This window comes from Benincasa hispida, chromosome 9 (assembly GCF_009727055.1).
Source record: "Benincasa hispida cultivar B227 chromosome 9, ASM972705v1, whole genome shotgun sequence".
NCBI classification, from domain to species: domain Eukaryota; kingdom Viridiplantae; phylum Streptophyta; class Magnoliopsida; order Cucurbitales; family Cucurbitaceae; genus Benincasa; species Benincasa hispida.
In genome coordinates, this window is record NC_052357.1 from 14,504,157 (window position 1) to 14,523,071 (window position 18,915).

Here is an 18,915-nt window from a genome sequence, read left to right on the forward strand (position 1 = left end):
TCTCAAAACTTTAAAATTAGAAAACTTTTATCATTAATTTTTTTTAGTAGAAGCTCAATTTTTATTCATATTGTTAAGCTTCCTTTAGCAGTAATAAGGAAATACTAAATAATTAATTAAATAATATGTTTGAATTAACTTGAGAAAAAATGTTTTTCAAAAAACTCATTTTTATTTGAACACTTTACCGATTAAAATCCACATGAAAAACTGTTTTAAATAGTTGTAAAACACTTTAATTTCTTTTAAAGTGACTTATTTATTAAATTAAACACTTGAAAATATATTCCAAACATATCTTAAATTACAAATCAAATGTCGAATTTGGACGATCATATTTATTTAGTCCTTGAATTTCAAATAATAAAATATTGACATCTAACAATTGTTATTTGAAATATTTGACTAATACATTATTCATACTAATAAATGATGATTTGACCTAGGATTGCAACAAAAAATCAAAAAATCGAATCGAACCAAATCGATCACCAGTTTGGTATGATTTTTTTAGTATAATATTGAATATATTAGTTTGTATTTGGAGAAAACTTACAAGTATAGGTTTAGATAGGTATTGATTGGAAAATTAATAAAAGCCGATCCAAACCAAGGTTATATATATACCCTTAAAAATAAATTTTAAAATTAGGTATCTTTTAATATTTTAATTACTATATGGTACATGTATATTTGTTGTTTAGAAAACAGACTAATTGTTATGGAGCACGTATGTATGTCGTTTAGAAACGTGCCAAGAAAAAAATAAAAATGTTTGCTTTCAATCTATTAAAAAAAAAAAATGAATAAACCTGATTTTAATATGAAAATAGCAAGAAGGACCAATTCAATAAAAAAAAGAGTGAAAGTAAAAAAAAACATTAGAAGAAGAAGAAAATGTCATTTTGGTTGAATCCTTAACTAAATTCTAAAAACAAAAATAATTTTTTAAAGTTACTTTATTTTAGTTTTCAAATTTTGTCCTTATTCTTTAAACTATTGGTAGAAAGTAGGGAAAGAAATTTGAAAGGTGGAAGTAATGTTATAAGCTTAATTTTCAAAAACAAAAACAAAAAAACTAAAGTCTCGTTTTGTGACCATTTTGTTTTTGAAAATTAAACTTATATCATCCACTTTCTTACCATGATCTGCAACTACAATAGTTGAATTCCAAAAACAAAACAACTTTTTGAAAGTTTAATTTTTTTAATTCTCAAAATTTGTATTGATTTTTTAAATCATTGGTAAAAAATTGACAACAAACAATAAATTTGGAGGAATATTGTCCATAAGCTTAATTTTCAAAAACAAAAATAAAATATAAAATAATTACTAAATGAGGTCTAAATGTTTATCAAACAGGATCTAAATCTTTTAAAGAATTTTTTTTTTTGTCATTATCAAATTTTTTTACGATAATTTTGACATTGTTTTATATTTAAAATGTAACATAGATGTATTTTGAAAGAAAAATAGAAATTGCATTTATAATTTTAAAGTAAAACATTAAACATATGTTTTTTTTTTTCAAAATCCTCATAATTCTTATTTGAGATTTATATCCCCTAATTTTCTCAACTTCTCTCTCTATATCTCTCCTTGACTAATTTCTCGATTGTTCCTCACCTCGTCAACTTTTTTTTTTTTAATCTTCTATGTTAATTGCATTTATAAAATTAAGTCAAATAAATCTCACGGTCTAGATGGATTATAATTAAATTAAAAAAAGATAAAAGAATATGAACTCATAACAATTAGGTATAAATAAATTAAAAGAACGAAAATTGAGTTACATGATCTAAGAAATCACGAAAAGAAAGAAAATGCACATTTTTTAAAAGGGAGGGATAAAATTTAAAATTAAAAATTACGAAATTAAAACTAAAAGAATCAAATTAACTCTGGTATGATATTCCTTTTAATTTCTAGTCTCTCCTATCATATTCCTTTATTTTCTAAAATAATCTTTTTATATAAAAAGAAAACCTATAATGACAAAATCGTCATCACCAATCGATTAAACTCCATTTTACTTCTAAATTTGTTGAATAATTTCACTTCATTACAAAATGAACAAATGATTAATTAGGCTATGAAACACTTGTCGGATTTCTTTAGCAACTATTTTTCATTCAAATATTCTATTTTTTCCCTTCTAATAGAATAACATCTCAAAGGCAAACTATTCACTTCAAAAGTTTCTCAAAACACAATTTAGGAGTGAAAATATTTTTTTTAAAACAAATAAACAAATAAAGAAAAATGATCGATAACAGTACCTCTTCATTAACTTGGTAAAAAAATTTCTTTTGAAGAACAAAAAATTATAGTCTCCATTATCTTTTGAAAGATTTTACTTGTCAATATTTTGTGGAATCTCAAATTTTGCTATGACAATGAATGCATTGGGCATTAATTTCTTTATTCTTATAGCTACTATCACACACTCATACACTTACAAGAGTTGTGTCTCATCGTCATCAAATCTAAATCGTCATGTCCCTTCAACATCAACAGACACATGAGAACTACTACGTGAGTTGGAGAGTCACCTTATTAAGGGTAAGAAGGAAATTATTAAAATATATAAGAACAAAAAGAGAAAGAGAATATAAAATAGATATTTCCAAATCTTACGTCTTTTCAAATTTTTTCTATGGTCTTTCTCAACTCACACTTTTTAAATTTGATCCAAATTCCCAAATCTTAAGTGATTCCACCTTTATCTAATTTTTAAAATGGATTTACCACTATGTAAATAGATTTTCCAAATAGATCTTAGGTGTGATCACGGAGCATTGTGAAAAATTAAAACTTTTTAAAGTTACTTCTAACAATTTTCCATTTGTAATACTAAAATTTTCATTTCATTAATTTAAACTTCAAACTTACTCAGTTACATCAAGTTTAGCCATAAACTTTCGATTTCATCCATTTAAATCTCAATTTTAAATAATTACATGAATTCACACACCCATTTCATACAATTTATTAAATTTAAAATTTAAGTGGATGAAATAGAAAGTTTGAAATAAAAATTGATCCAATCTATTACAAAATTATTATTTTTCTTAAAAAATTAAATTGAAGGCGATATATATATATATATATATATATAAAAGAAAGAAACAAAAGATGAGATGGAAAAAACAGAAGGGATGGTTAGCGGGACAGACTGTTTGGAAGCAGGAACAACAGGGGCAGCGTGGACCTTTGGCTGTTTCTTAGACCCGGCCGCCGGTTACCCAGCTGTCAAAATTACCACCGTCACAGCTGCCCTTTTCCCTTACACGTGTGCTATCAACCTCGACACGTGCGCTGCGGTCCTTTTTTTTTTATTTTCTTCCTCTTTGATCCTGTGGGTCCCACACCCATTCAATGTCTTTCACGTTCTGACGTTGACCGCACCGTTACGTTACATTACAACACCGCCCACAGAACACACAACACAACCCCGTCCACTATTATCAAATTCCCATTATAATTTTTATTCGTTAAATTATTAATATATATATATTTGGAGTCTTTTTTAAATATAAAAAGAATATAATTTTCCAACCTTTTCATTTATTTCAAAAAGAAACTATTCCTATATTCAAAATTTCTTAAATTCCATTCGGTAAACAATCTAAAAACAAAAGATTTCATGAAAATATAGTTATATTTTATGTTATCACATATCTATTTGGTAATAGATTTAGACTTTAGATTTAAGTGATTTTTTAAAAATACATTTGATAGTGTATTTATGAATAGTAGGATTAATTATAATTAAATATAAACTATTACTTATTAATTTATGAAGTTATTTAGGTTGAAAAACTTTATAATTACTATTTTATAATATCATATAATATATAATATATTATGTATATTTTAAATTAATCAAAATATTTGGATTTATTACATAAATACTATATTTTCGTTAATGTTTTTTTTAATCTCTTTTAGTATATTTCTACATTTTAAAATATCAAATTCAAAATCTGTTTATATTGAAAAGACAAAAAAAATGTTTTCATAGAATCCAAAAACAATTTTCGAAAACATAATTAATTACCTAGCATAGTTATTGAATTTTGTAAATCAAAAAATATAAAATAGGATTTTAGTTGTCTACCAAAAAGATCCTTAGAAATCTTTCAAAGTTTTGAACAAAACTTGAGACTTGAAATAATACGTGATAATGACTTTAAATAAAAATTTGTATCACCACAACGTCGTCAAAATTTTAATGGATTTATGTTCTAAAAGCAAGTTTGAAATGTTTATAAAAATTTAGAGGTATTATTGTAAGTTTTGGAAGTGATTTTGAAAACATTTTCTTTCAATGATTTAGCCTAATTTTATACCTCTCAGATCTAATATCCACCCCATCCCATCCCTTTCTATTTATAATTATTTTTTTTTAATGAAAAGAGTACATATTAAGTCTTTTTTATAACTATTTAGTTTTTAGTTTTCGGTTTTTTAAAAATGAAGCCTATAGACACTAGTTCTATTTTCAAATTTCTTTTTTTGTTATCTATTTTTTATCAAAATTTAAAAATTAATAAAAGTAGTTTTAAAACTTGTTTTTGTTTTTAGAATTTGACTAAAAATTTAATTAATGTATTTAAGAAATATACAAATTATTGTAAGAAATATAAAAAATACACGTAATTTTTAAAACAAAAAATAAAAAACGAAATAATTACCCAACAAATTTAAAATTTTACATTTTATGATATTATTTGATGCTGATCTAGAATATGTGGACATAGGTACATGATCCTTTAGTTTTAAAATTTTTTACGTTTTAGATAACAAATTCCAAGTATATCTCAATACTGTAACAATTTGGAAATAGATAGAATTCCAAATATACCCTTAGTTATTAAAAAAAAACTTGCATATGGTAGGGACCACCCTAACTAGTGTGGAGTTTGAACTTATTCTTCCAATATTATTTACATCTCTCTATGTAGTTTGAAAAAAAAAAAAATAGAGTTAAAATATATTCCATTATTGGCAATGAGTGAGAGAAAAAAAAAACACACATACATTTATAACAGAGATTTTCTGCCATTTTCTTTTAAATATTTTAAAGATAAAAGATGAAATCAATTACTCATCCAAATTTGAATCATTAAAATAACATCTTAATTCAGGAATTACTTTATCCCGATTAGTAATCATTTTATTTTTTTATTTTTTTTAAAAAATAAAGTCTATGAACACTTGTTTTGTTTTTTAAATTTGACTAAAAATTCAGTTATTGTACTTAATAAATATACAAATTATTATAAGAAATATGGATGAAATAGGCTAAATTTTTCAAAACAAAAATAAAAATCAAATGGTTACTAAACTGGAGTTTTGTTTTTTAGTTTTTCAAATTTTTTTAAAAATTAAGCATATATGTTTTTTGGTCTATCTTTTAAAAGTATTTTTCAAAATTTTAACCTTCTAAAATTAAGACAAGTACCTTTTATCTTATATATATATATATATTAATTTAGTTACAAACTCAAATATGTTCTTTAAGAAATATTGAAGACAAATCAAAGGAATTGTTGGTCTAATTTGTAAAGGATTAAATTAAAAGTAAATGGTTTTTCCTGAAAATAATTATTTTTTAAGAAAATGGCAAAAGGTAAAGCCCTAAAACCTAAAATTATATTTTAACCTTTTAGAAAGCCTCTGTTTCCCCTCCTTTAATTACTTTATGCCAAAACTTCCTTTTTATAATGCTTAGTGTTATTTAATTATCCCTTAATCATGGGTGCTAATCCTTACACGTCGGATTAACTTTGTTCTCATTAGAAGAAACATTTTAATTTAAGACTTGTTTTAAATTCATTATAGGATGCGACAATTAATTGCTTGTACTTTATTTTCTTCCCAAATTTTTATATAATTTTCATGCCCCCTTGCTTTCTATTAACTATACTCTATATTAATTATATCAAAAGAAAAATGCTATAATATATTTTAATAATCCTTACAAAAGATCGGTTAAAATATATATTTTTACAATGAGAGAGAGATTGTCCACTAAATGAGTTTGAATCGTTGGAGCTTCACTTATACGGAGTGGGTGAATCAAACTTTGGACCTCAAAGTTGATAATATAAATTTTTATGTAGGAGTATACATGGGTTGGATTGAGAGTATTTTTTGGATCGATCCGAAAATTCGGATTTGTTCGATTGACAATCCAAAAGACCCGAACACAATCTCCAACCCAACCCTCGAATTATAACTTATTTTTTTCTTATTAATTTAAAATACGTAAAATGATCTACAATACATAGCTAATATCTAAAATCTTATACCATTCAAATGTTAAAAACTAAATATCTATGATATTTATTACAAAGTTTAAACAAATACAAACATCATAACAATTTTAAAAGAAAATTATTAAAAATTCATAAATTCATTAATCCAAAATAGTCAATCTTTAAACAAAGAAATATATATATATATATATGATTTGGGTTGGATTGGATCGACTTTTACTTAGCAAACCCAAGACCTAACCCAACCTAACAAAAATAGAAAAACTTCAACCCAACCTAACCTAAGAACAAAACTAACACAATTCAACCCTTATAGTTTGAGTTGAGTAGTCTGGGTTGTTCAGGTTGTCGGATTTTTTTTTAACACTCTCACTAGAATTATGCCAGTTGAGTTATGCTCATTCTAGCTAAGATGCTAATTATTAAGTAAATTACATAGATGGAATCAAACCTAAGCTAAAATGGCTAAAGTGAGCTTAAGTTGATGGTAATAGGCATGACATTCCTCCTTAAATGTTAGAGGTTTGATCTCTCATCTCTGTCGTTGTTGTACTAAAAAAAAAAAAGTTAAAATGAGACGATATGCGAGGTTGAGAAATTGAATTTCTAACCTCGAAGTCAATAATATAAATTTTATATCAATTGAGCTATACTTGTTTACTTAAATAATAGTATTAGTAATTTAACAACCAAGTTAATTTGTTTTGAAGAACAACCAAATCCTACAAAAAGGTTGTTTTAAAAATTTTGTTCTCATCCTTAAAATTTACCAAATGTTTTAACAACTTAAAAGAAGAAAAATACTATTAAACATAAATTATTTTCAAAAAAACAAAGAGTACAAACAAAACCATTATTGAGCATAAAGCATAAGAAACAAATTCTACATGCATTTATCATGCATATCATGCAACTCTAACAACTATTTAAGAAATATATTTGTTTAATAATTCAATGAATATCAAAAGGAAAAAAAAATAATTGATATATTTCAACTTGTTTGGCATATAGGAAAGGAAGAATGCAGGGTACAACAGTACAAGTACAACCATCATTTTTCTTCATTGATTGAATTTATAAAAAAAAATTACTTCTCTTAAACCACACACCATTATCCAAGTGTTTATAAATTATAGGTTATTTGGCTCGTCCAAATTCCAATAGTGCCCTTCAAACACAAATAATTGGAATAATAGCCTAAACAAGTAGTAACAATCAACAAACATCATCCACTAATTTTTTGTTTCATATTAAAAACTTTTTTTTAGTAGAATAAGAATCGAACTATAGACCTCGTGGTTGTTAACACATTCCGTGCCAGTTGAATTATGCTCGTTTTGACATCCATTTTTATGTTATTTTATTTTAAGTCAAAAACCACTTTTAGTCTCTGAACTTTTAATAAAAATAACCATTTATTCTATAATTTTTAGTTTGTAACAATTTAGTCCTTGTATTTTCAATTTTGTAACAATCTAGCCCCTGAACTTTAGTACGTAACAATTTAGCCATTGTAACTTTAAAATTTGTAACGATTTAATTCCTATCATAAAAATCAATGTTGAGATTTAATGAAATTCTTTTCGGATAAATAAGCATATAAATAAATTAGAGACTCGATATTTTTATATAAAACAAAGCCTGCATCATAAAATAATAAAGTTTGACATATGATTTTGATGAATTTTTTTACGTTAAAGACTAAATTGTTATAAATTTAAAAGTAAAAGGATCAAATTGTTATACACTAAAGTTTATAAATTAAATTGTTACAACATTGAAAATATAAAGATTAAATTGTTACACACCAAAATTCAGGAACTAAATTGTTACTTTCATAAAAGTTTTAACTAACCTTTATTATATTTATCTTTTCATTTCTCTAGAACAACTCTAACTACAATATTTATTCATTAATTTATATATATATAAATATATATTTTGCGTACATAATGATTTCAACGTTATTTTATTTTTTAGTTGTCAAAGCTTTTAAGGTCAAAAATGAAAAAGGAAAAAAATGTAACAAAGCTTTCAGCCATAATATGTTTTTATCAAAATTCAATTGTCAATGTTATTATAAGTATGATGAGACTATTATGTTTATCATTTTCTTTCAAACATCTCATTTCTTTTTTAATATTAAAAAAATGTAGGAATTCTTGAACCACATGAATTTAAGCGACATTTATCATAAAAACAAACCGTTTATTTTTATAATATTTACTATTATGTAGGCAAGTTGGGTTACAATTAATTGACTATCCTTGAAAATTTTCATGAAAATAAATGAACTCAAATGAAAAAAAAAAAAAACTATACATTTGAGAAGTGATAAAAATCATTCTAGCCTTTTTTTTTTATTTTATTTACAAATATCAATTTATTTATACCCCTAAATTTATGAGATTGTATCACTTTAAACCCTAAATTAATAGTTGTATTTGTTGGGGTTGATGTCTTAAATCCCGTGGGTACTGTAGTTTGTAATTGTAATATACAGACGGTTTATTTAATAAAATCTGATGAATTTTATTTGACATTTAGTAGCATCAACCTACAAAACTAATAAACTAACATCCGAGATTATCTTCTGTAGCTTAAACGTGTATGTAGAGACATATAAGTAAATTATGTTTAAGTGATAATCTAAATAGTTTGTAGTAGATGGATAAGACTGAGTACCTTATCCTGGTGATCTAATCCTGATCATTCACGTAGAAACATACGAGGGTTTGTATAAGATCTAATCCTGGTGATCTAATCCTGATCATCAACCTACACTTACTTTGTAGATGTTACAATTATTGTAAAGTGCTACAACTGATCTAATCCTGATCATTCACGTAGAAACATACGAGGGTTTGTATAAGATCAAACCATTGAATGAATAGTCTCATTATATAACGCCATTAATAATATAAACTTATATTTCATTAGAATGACCATAGGTGACATGACTTGAATACTGAGTGAGTTGTAAACTCCTGCCTATGAATGCGATCCTTTGATCTGTATAGGTGAGAGTGACCAAATCGCCGACTTAATAAGCCTATCATTTTGAGGATTCGTCTTATTGGGTAACACTACAGAAAATGGAATTCACTCATTCCTTAATGTCGGGGTAAGTAGATAAATTGCTCCCTTAAGGGCTCATTTCGGGACTTGTACAATGTGGCGTCACATCTTCTCTTGGCTCGAGAGAGGTTTGGTCATAGTTGGGCTATCACTTGTTGTTCATTAAAGGGATTAGTGGTACTTAAGAAGTTAGATGTAACTATAGGGGCAAAACGGTGTTTTTGACTCAGCTGTACATACGAGTAATTTGTGAAGGGTCATCATATCGTTGATTGGTTATATTCAATGGACACAAAAATATATATGTAGTGCGAAGACTGCAGTTGTCGGTCTTTAGTGGAGTGACTGACAGTTAATGGATGTTGAGCAATTTAATTAAACGAGTTTAATTAATTATTCAAGTATTATTGGAGCTTCAATCTACAGTTTCACAACGGGGATTGTTGATAATTAATTTTGGATTAATTTGAAGTGTTTGAATTAATTGAGTGAATTAATTATACGTGATATAATTAATATAATGTATTTGATACATTGTAATAGAAAGCTTATCATGAGAGGAATTAATTTTTTGGATATGATTCAAATACTAATTGTATGTATGAGATGATTAATGGAATTAAAACTATAAGTTATATTGTATTTTATACAATATAAAAACTATAGGTTATGTGTTATATTCGATATAACATATACTTTAATATGTACTATATGATAAGGTGGTTTTCATATATATATATATATATATATATATATATATATATTATTTGATTTAATTATGGAGGGATTCTCTCTTCCAAGAAACAATTTAGGAAATTTTTTTCTCAAAATCCTTGTTCTCTCTCTTCCAAAATCATAGCAGAGCCCACGCACTCATGCTAATTTTCAACCCCTATAGAGAATACAGAGAAAAATCTTATATGTGGTAGTGACCATTTTGACTTTTTGTTCGTGAACGTTTGTTGAGAGGAGATCGTGAAGAATTATTGGCTTGGATAGGTGTGACTAAACCCCAATTTCTTCTATAATATTGTTATTTTGCATGACGTAAATTTGATTAAAAATGCATAATTTTATTCTCTATAATTCTTGTATTTTGTGAAATTTGAAATTGGGAACGATCCTTACTTCTGTATTGGACCTCGCAGTCACTCTTAATTAATTTAAACTCTGAATTTTGAGTGTAATATCAATTTAAACCCCAAACTAATAATTGTATCAAATCAAATTCTGAATTTTCATAATTATATCAATTTAAACCTTAAACTTTTATAACTATATCAATTTAATTCCTAACTTTTCATAAGTGTATCGAAATAAAACATAATGAAGAGTTTAAATTGACAAACTTGTTAAACTTCAAGGTTTAAATTGATACAATTATTAATTTAAAGTTTAAATTGATATAACTCCCACAAGATTTAAATTGATACAATTATAAAAGCGGGAGTTTAACTTGATACAATTATTAATTTATGGTTGATATTAATATATTTATGAAAGTTTAAGATTTAATTGATACAACTCTCACAAGATTTAAATTGATACAGTATAAAAGTTCAGAGTCTAAATTAATACCATACCTTATCATTCTTTTTCTAGATCAACATTATTTTTATTTCTTATTTCTTTTGTATGTGGCGTTAAATAAATCAATGGATCCTCTTAAAGAAAAAAAAAAAAAAAATCGATTGAAGTAATTGAAATGACTTAAATACCCTTACCCTTTCTAATTCCGCGTAAGATGTCAATTCGTGGTGTAGTGGGATAAAAGAAAATGACCGTCAGCCCTCAACAAAAGTTTATATAATTATTATTTTGTAATATTATATTACTTTATTAAAAAAAAAAAAAATTGAATTTATAACATCGCTTTGTTTCCAAACGTTTTTCTTTATTTTTAAATATAATTTTGAATTTATAAACAGTTTTAAAAAATAGAATTCAATTTGAACACATATTTATTGAAGTATCAAATCTAAAAATATAGACTTGAAAATATAAAACAAAATCTAACTCCAATACACCCTTAAATTATCAACTCTTGGATAATAATTATTTGAGAAAATACTCTAAAAAATGAAAATACATATTTTTATAAATAAAATGTTTCTGAAAGCTTACTTAAATTTAGTGCAATAGTTATTGGAACTATTAATTTAGTTGGACAAATTTCGAATGAATATATTAGAGGTAATTTTTGTTTTTATTTTTATTTGGTAAGTAGAAGAATGAAGTTGAAAAATTGAAACTTTCATCTCTCTCTTCCAATTATTTCTCTCTCTTAATTTTAGAAATGGAGTACAAGATTGGGAATAATCTTCCACCCAAAGAGGGGAGTCCAGAAAAAACTATATAAACCGACTCCCGCTATTTCTTCAACATTTCTCCTTACCATAATCCAATAGCTTCCATTTTCCTTCTCTCTTCCTTTCAATTTCTCCCTTTCTTCCTTAATGGATTCCCCTTCTCATTCCTCCGTCATCGTCATCGGCGCCGGTGTTTCCGGTGAGTCCGTCTTGTTCTATTTCCCTTTTTAATGCTTTAGCTTCGTCCATTATTACTCATGCTTTCTGTTTCTGTTTCTCTCTTTATTCTTCTTTTTCTTCTGATTTGGTCCATTTTTTGATCGGAAGGCTTGTCGGCGGCGAAGGTGTTGGTGGACAATGGAATAGACGACGTGGTGATTTTGGAGGCTTCCGACCGTATTGGCGGAAGAGTTTGTAAGGAGAATTTTGGAGGTGTATCGGTGGAACTTGGAGCCGGATGGATTGTTGGAGTCGGTGGTAAAGAGCCGAATCCGGTTTGGGAACTTGCTCTCAAATCTAGTCTCCGTACTTGTTTCTCTGATTACAGCAATGCTCGCTATAATATCTACGATCGGAGGTTTGAATTCCTGATCCTGATTGATTTTATTTCGTGTTTTTCCCTATTCTCTGTGTTTCGGATGATTTCTTTTATTCCTCCGCCATTTTTGCTCTGATTTTTTCTTTTTCGTTTTAGAGACATTGTTTTTAGTGGGATTGAACAATGTATTCATGATTTGAGATTGAATTTGAACCTTCATCTGTCTATTTTGCCTTCGTTTTTGTGTTTCGCTTTTCTTTTCTGGGTCAATTTGAAGTGAGTCTAGGTTTTTGAATCAATGAGTTTGCAGTGGGAAAATTTTTCCGAGTGGAGTTGCGGCCGACTCGTACAAGAAAGCGGTGGACTCGGCGATTCAGAAGCTGAGGAACCAAGGGGCGGATGCTGATGATGTCTCCATTGTATCGGAGCCGCCTTGGTAACTTTTTTCAAAAAGTCTAATGTTGGTTTGATGAGCATCTCAAAAAGAAGAAGAATTATGGCATTAAGTTAATTAACATTTTCAAAGCATATTCTTATGTTATCTCTTCTTTCTTTTTGTTTAAAGTACGCCAAAGACGCCCATGGAACTCGCCATCGACTTTATACTCCACGATTTTGAGATGGCAGGTCATTTTATGCTGTCCCATTCTTGTTCTTTTTCTTATTCTAATATTCTGTATGTGAATATTGAATTGGAAACTGGGTGTTTTTGTGTAGAGGTTGAGCCTATATCGACGTACTTGGATTTTGGAGAGAGGGAATTTCTGGTTGCAGATGAAAGAGGGTATGAGTATTTGCTATACAAAATGGCTGAGGATTTTCTATTTACCTCAGAGGGAAAAATCTTGGACAGTCGTCTCAAACTCAACAAGGTGAGAAAAAAGGGGGAAATTTGTTTTGCTTTTAAAATATTGACTTTTAGCTAATTATATGTTTTTAAATGAAAATTTTGTCTGTTCTGGTTTTGATTACCCAATCATATGATGAAACAAAAGGACGGATATGGGCTTTGATAAAAATACAGTAAAAGAAACAGAAAAAGTATAGGATAGAAATCCCCGGGTATCTCTTTTGTTTGCATGTGCTATTCTTATTTGTCGTTGAGATTGATGATTGACCCACTTTTGGGAGTTTGCAGATAATGACGTTTCTGAAAGCAATTTCCATTCATATTATATTATTACTATTGTCATTTGCCAGTTTATATTAGAAGCTGTGTGTTAGCCTAGGTGGTAGTCAACTTGTTAATTTCGCTTTTGCTTTAACTCTTTTAGCGGCTGAAGAAACTTTATGATTTGCATTGGATACCTGGCTAATGAGAAAAATCGGTCTTCGGATTTGTGAGGTTTTACGATATATTTATTTTGGCTGCCAAAATATTTATTTAAGATATTGGTTGAAATTAGTGGCATCCGTCTGTGTCATATGATCGCGATATCGCTTTCATAGCTTGTTGCCAGATGATTTCCTGTGGACATCTTTTGGAGCCCAACGCTGAATAGGCCTACTACAGATGATTTCAATAGTAGCTCAAGTTGTTCTAATTTTGGGTTTCTTTACAATGAAATTGACACTAAAAAGCTTTGCGCTCCCCCTTTTTCTCTTTTTTTCTTTTCTAATTGTTCTTTCACTGTGAAGTAATCTTTGAAACTGGGGAATCAATCCGTTGAATGCTTCTGTTAATTGCGGTTTTTGAATTTTTGATTTACCCCTACACCCAACAATGAGCAGTAAGTTGTGATAGCGTTTCCCCTACTTGAATAGCAAAACTTTGACTTGCCAGCAATGTCCTTTGCTTGTATCATATTTGACAGAATTGTAATGACAATATGCAACGTTTTGAAAGCCTTTTTACCATTATTAAATTAGTAGGGTCACTGGATACCAATTTGCATTTGGCTGCACAGTGGTTTTTATGACCATAAACAATAACCCATGGGGTGAGATGTCAAATCAACTCAAATAAAAACATGAAAGTGGGGAGTCTTGTCAATATCTCCATTTAATGGGCTGTTGTTTTGGTTCCCTTTATTGCCCAACGAATCTGATGCGAATTGCAGTAAATGAGGGAAGCTTCCCCTGTATCATCGTCCTGCTTCACTAGTAATCACTGTGATCTTTAGATAGAAGCCATAAATGGGGCAAAGATTCCCCATAATCTTGCCCAAATAAAAAATTGATTCGGGTTCTGGGTGGGAGTTGACTGCTGTGTCCAATTCTTATCTGTTTCTGTTCTTCTCCATGACGACTTTTATCCATCATTTTATGCAGGTTGTTCGGGAAATACAACACTCGAGAACCGGGGTTACTGTAACAACGGAGGATGGATGCATCTATGAAGCCAACTATGTGGTTTTGTCTGTTAGCATTGGTGTACTCCAAAGCGACCTCATTTCTTTTACTCCACCTTTACCCGTACGTTTTCTTCTTTTATTTATTCCATGTTGTTTGTTACTACACTACTAATCTCTCTCTCGGTGTCTATATTTCTGACTTTTGCCCCCACCAAGACCAAGAATGCTCCCTACAATTTATGACGACGTGTCGTTTCTGTTGCCTCTTGATTTGTGAACCTCTATTGAGAGACCTAAGATGGGTGGGAAGAATCTTGACCTTTCAATATTCATAACACAATAAATATCTCTCGGGCTCTGTCCGTCCTGTGAGGTGGTGGGATTTTTCGCTCTGACTTGACTTCTCTTCATATATATCTTTAAAAGCCCTGGTCCATTATTTAATTTTTCACCTAGTGGATCAGAATTTATGATGGCAAGGCCTCCTACTGACTCATGACGTAAGAATCGGATTCCCAATGTGTCTATGTGCGACTCCCATGCATCATCCCCCAGTTTTGCATTTTGTGACTCATATCCTGTGTGTGTGTGTGTCTAATCTACACGCGATCGGTTTTTTATTTACCTTTTTACCTCTTTTTCTTTAGAATACTATACGAATATGCCATTAAACCTACGAGTCTTCATCATCCTTTAACATTTCTTGTTTACTTTCCCACTCGTGTTTCTATTTACTGAACCATTGATTGTTGGTTGGTGTAGTATTTCCCCACTGCCTTCTGTTTCTGTGTGCTGATATTTCTTGTAATGTTTTATTTCTATACGTTTAGTATTATTAACTAAACGGGATGGTTTAAAATATAATGAAACAGAGGTGGAAAACAGAGGCCATAGAGAAATGTGACGTGATGGTGTATACAAAGATTTTCCTCAAGTTTCCATATAAGTTCTGGCCGTGCGGACCCGGAAAAGAATTCTTTATTTACGCCCATGAAAGAAGGGGCTATTACACGTTTTGGCAGGTCCGTTAACATACATATATTTTTTGTTAAAATTTTTTCGTTGTTGTTGCCAGCTAACACTCATCTCATCGTCACCACTTATCCAAAAATATTAAGTGAATAAACAAAGCTTCTTAGCTAGAAGAATTGCATGCTTGCCAATATAAGCCCACAGTGATAGCCAGCCAGGTCTTAGGTTGAACTAGTAGTAGCCGTTTGACCTATGTGCTATGCATCCATATTTTTTTAACATGTTTGGCTTTTTATATTAGTTTACTCTTATCATTATTAACTTATTATACGGTTGGAAGTACTTTCATAATGAGTCGTGCATCAGGTGCACATGGGTCACATGCAACCTATCAACTCTCACATTTATTTAATTCTTGATCCTTGGATTGCATATCATCCTGTATATTTGCTTTGTAGTACTGTATTGGTTCTCAGAATACGGATGTCATCGCATTGGTCTCTTTAGTTGGATTGATTTAGTTTATGAGTTGTCAAGTATCTACTTTTAGTATGTGAATTCAAAATTTTTAAATCTACTCGTTAAAATACAACATAGGCTGATATAAATTATAGCTTTTATATCTTAGGGTATGTTTGGGAGTTATTTTGAGATGGTCAAAATAACTTTTTCTCTTACCAAAATCAATTAAAACGATGGTGTTTAGCCTGAACTAAAATTGATTTTAGAAAAATCTAAAATCATTTCAAATTGATTTTGGAGGAATTAGTTGATAGGTGGTTTTTGTTAAGTGATTGATTGAGAATAATTCCCAAAATGTTTATCTAATTCAGTTTTTTGTTGAAATATTGTTGGTTAGTTATTTGTGAAATCCAATTTTTTAAAATTTTAAATACTGGAACAAAAGATAACCTGTCTGTCATTAAATGGTTAATAAAACAAACAATTATATATATTTGGAATTTTCTTATAAACATTCACCTTACATATCTCCACGACTTCAACTGACAATGTTATGGCATTTGATACTCGATCTTCCTTCTATGACTTGCTATGGATTAATAATCATACTATTGTCAAACTGACTATATTATGATAACATCAGAACATGGAGAATGCCTATCCTGGGTCCAATATCCTGGTGGTGACAATTACGAATGGAGAATCAAAACGAATCGAAGCTCAATCTGATGAAGAGACATTGAAAGAATCCATGGAAGTGCTTAGGGATATGTTTGGACACAACATCCCGGATGCTATTGACATACTTGTTCCTCGCTGGTGGAGTAACAGGTTTCAACGTGGTAGCTACAGTAACTACCCCATCATCTCCGATTGCCAAGTTGTTCAAAACATTAAGGTTCACTGCCTATTTATCTATCTGCAAATTTTGACTCATAACTGACTGCATGATTGGTCGATCTGTAAACACTTAGAAAGTAGACAACTCTTTGTAGAAGCCTGCGAATATGATAAATTCCACAACTGTATTGTCTCAACCCTGTATAACTAACAAATTCTGTTAGGGGCTTGTTTGGCCCAAAGAATAGGAGTTGGGGGAGTAGCTTGTTTGGCCCAATGAGTTTTTAAATCCACTGTGGCCCCCAACTTAACGGAATATTAATTCTATGACTTATTAACTTCTTATATTGTGGGCTATATGACTAAATAGTTTTAAACTTAAGAACTCTCTAGACTAAAGAATTTTACTCTGTCCCAAACGCCCTCTAAAAGAGCATATAGGGCTGAGTTGGAATATGTGACATGATAAAACACAGACAAGCTAATGTAGTGTGTCCAGCAGTTGTTTTGTTTGATTTTTCTTTGGTTGTTAATTAAATTACTTCCTTAGTGGGCTCAAATCCTCCAGGGTTAACCTCTCGTATCAGCTAGATTTGAATCATAGTGTGGAAACACTTGTTGAGGAATTTTTAGCATTTTAGATTTGTTTGATGATAGACTAGATATTTCATTTGAACTAATGTACTTTTGCTGGTGTGTCATTTCCAGGAACCCATCGGACGCATCTACTTCACTGGGGAACACACAAGCGAAAGATTTAATGGCTATGTACATGGTGGATATCTTGCAGGTTTTTGAAACACCTTCTAACTAATTTAATTTTGTTAATTAGAAACTTTATTCCATGCTTCTAATATATGTTTGTCTGATGAGAATCTCTTTTATTGACCAATGTAAACAGGCATAGACACAAGCAATGCGTTGTTGGAAGAAATGAGGAAAGATAAGGAGAGAAAAAGTGATGGCCAATCATTCTTGTTAGAACCCTTATTAGCTCTAACAGGATCATTGACATTGACACAAACAGAGGCCGTCTCAGGCCTTCACAAATGTGATCTTCCAACACAATTGTACCTTAACGGCAAGCTCGGTATCCAGGAAGCGATTTTATGACTACATGGACGACATGCTGAGGAACATAGATCTCATTTGTACGATGAAGAAAACACAGTGGGTGACACAGATGATGAGAAGATGAATTTGAATTCGAAGTCGATTTGAGACTCGATACCATCCATGAAGAAGAACGCATGAAATGAAAGCAGGAGATAGGTGAAGAAAATAAAGTTATGTGATGATGATCTTCATAGAAATCAAGGTGTGCGCCCACTTGTCTGATAGTTGAAGGGGTTTACTATTAATATGGGGCTTTAGTTCTAGAAATTATTTTGTTGATGAAAAGGTTCTAGAGGAATTGGTGGGGGGGAAATATATTGGATTTTCTAATTGTATTGTTACTGATCTCTTAATACAAGAAAGAAGTTGATCTCTCACTTTTTAGTAGCGTTCACCATTGCTTCATCTTCGTTCATTATTTGACTAATTTAAAATCTCTGTTTGTGAGCTCCATAATAGGTTTGAAGTTCAATAATATTAATTTGGACTCAGCAATTGGATATTTTAAAATATTGACATAACATATTTGATTAGATTAACATTGGTACGATGAGACAATGAAATAGTATGATAGTGTAGAGTTAGTAGACCAACCGAATAAAATATACGGGCCAGATTGGATCAGTTAGGTCTCTCAATGGACTATGCATGCACAAGTGGTGTCTCCTAAATCAAAATTTTATTCAACTTGTCAAATCTTCTAATATGTCACTTTATACCATTACTTATTACACAAGATGCAATTAAAGTTTTAAAGTACAACTTTCAAGATGCGTTACAATGACAATTTCAATGCTGAATTGCTTCGAAGACTGAAAACTATTCTCACAAACCAATACGGGTAATTGTTCCAAATTAAGTACGTTTAAATTTGAATGATTGAGCCATTGAAAAGAAGGTACGCTTTATTGGTATGCCTAATTTTTAGTTCTTTTATGTCTTTCTTAACCATGGTTTCATATTTCTAGGATCTCTCTTATTTGTATGTGATCTCAGTTTATTCATATTCTAAGATCAAATCA

General features: G+C 29.6%; 1 protein-coding gene across 1 annotated transcript; it reads left to right on the forward strand.

Annotated features, from left to right (window-relative positions):
- Positions 1-11,633: 11,633 nt before the first annotated feature.
- On the forward strand, positions 11,634-18,270 carry LOC120085735 (polyamine oxidase 1). Its single transcript, XM_039041904.1, has 10 exons — positions 11,634-11,870; positions 11,999-12,248; positions 12,520-12,645; positions 12,775-12,836; positions 12,927-13,081; positions 14,481-14,624; positions 15,376-15,525; positions 16,581-16,835; positions 17,486-17,567; positions 17,679-18,270. The coding sequence occupies exons 1-10, from the start codon at positions 11,819-11,821 to the stop codon at positions 17,888-17,890; spliced, it is 1,488 nt and encodes a 495-aa protein (XP_038897832.1). The 5' UTR covers positions 11,634-11,818; the 3' UTR covers positions 17,891-18,270.
- The last annotated feature ends 645 nt before the right edge of the window (positions 18,271-18,915 follow it).

Coding starts and splice junctions, on each gene's coding strand:
- LOC120085735 (XM_039041904.1), top strand. CDS start 11,819: ATGGATTCCCCTTCTCATTCCTCCGTCATCGTCATCGGCGCCGGTGTT. Junction 12,646..12,774: donor ATTGTATCGGAGCCGCCTTG/GTAACTTTTTTC, acceptor TTTTGTTTAAAG/TACGCCAAAGACGCCCATGG. Junction 12,837..12,926: donor CCACGATTTTGAGATGGCAG/GTCATTTTATGC, acceptor GTTTTTGTGTAG/AGGTTGAGCCTATATCGACG.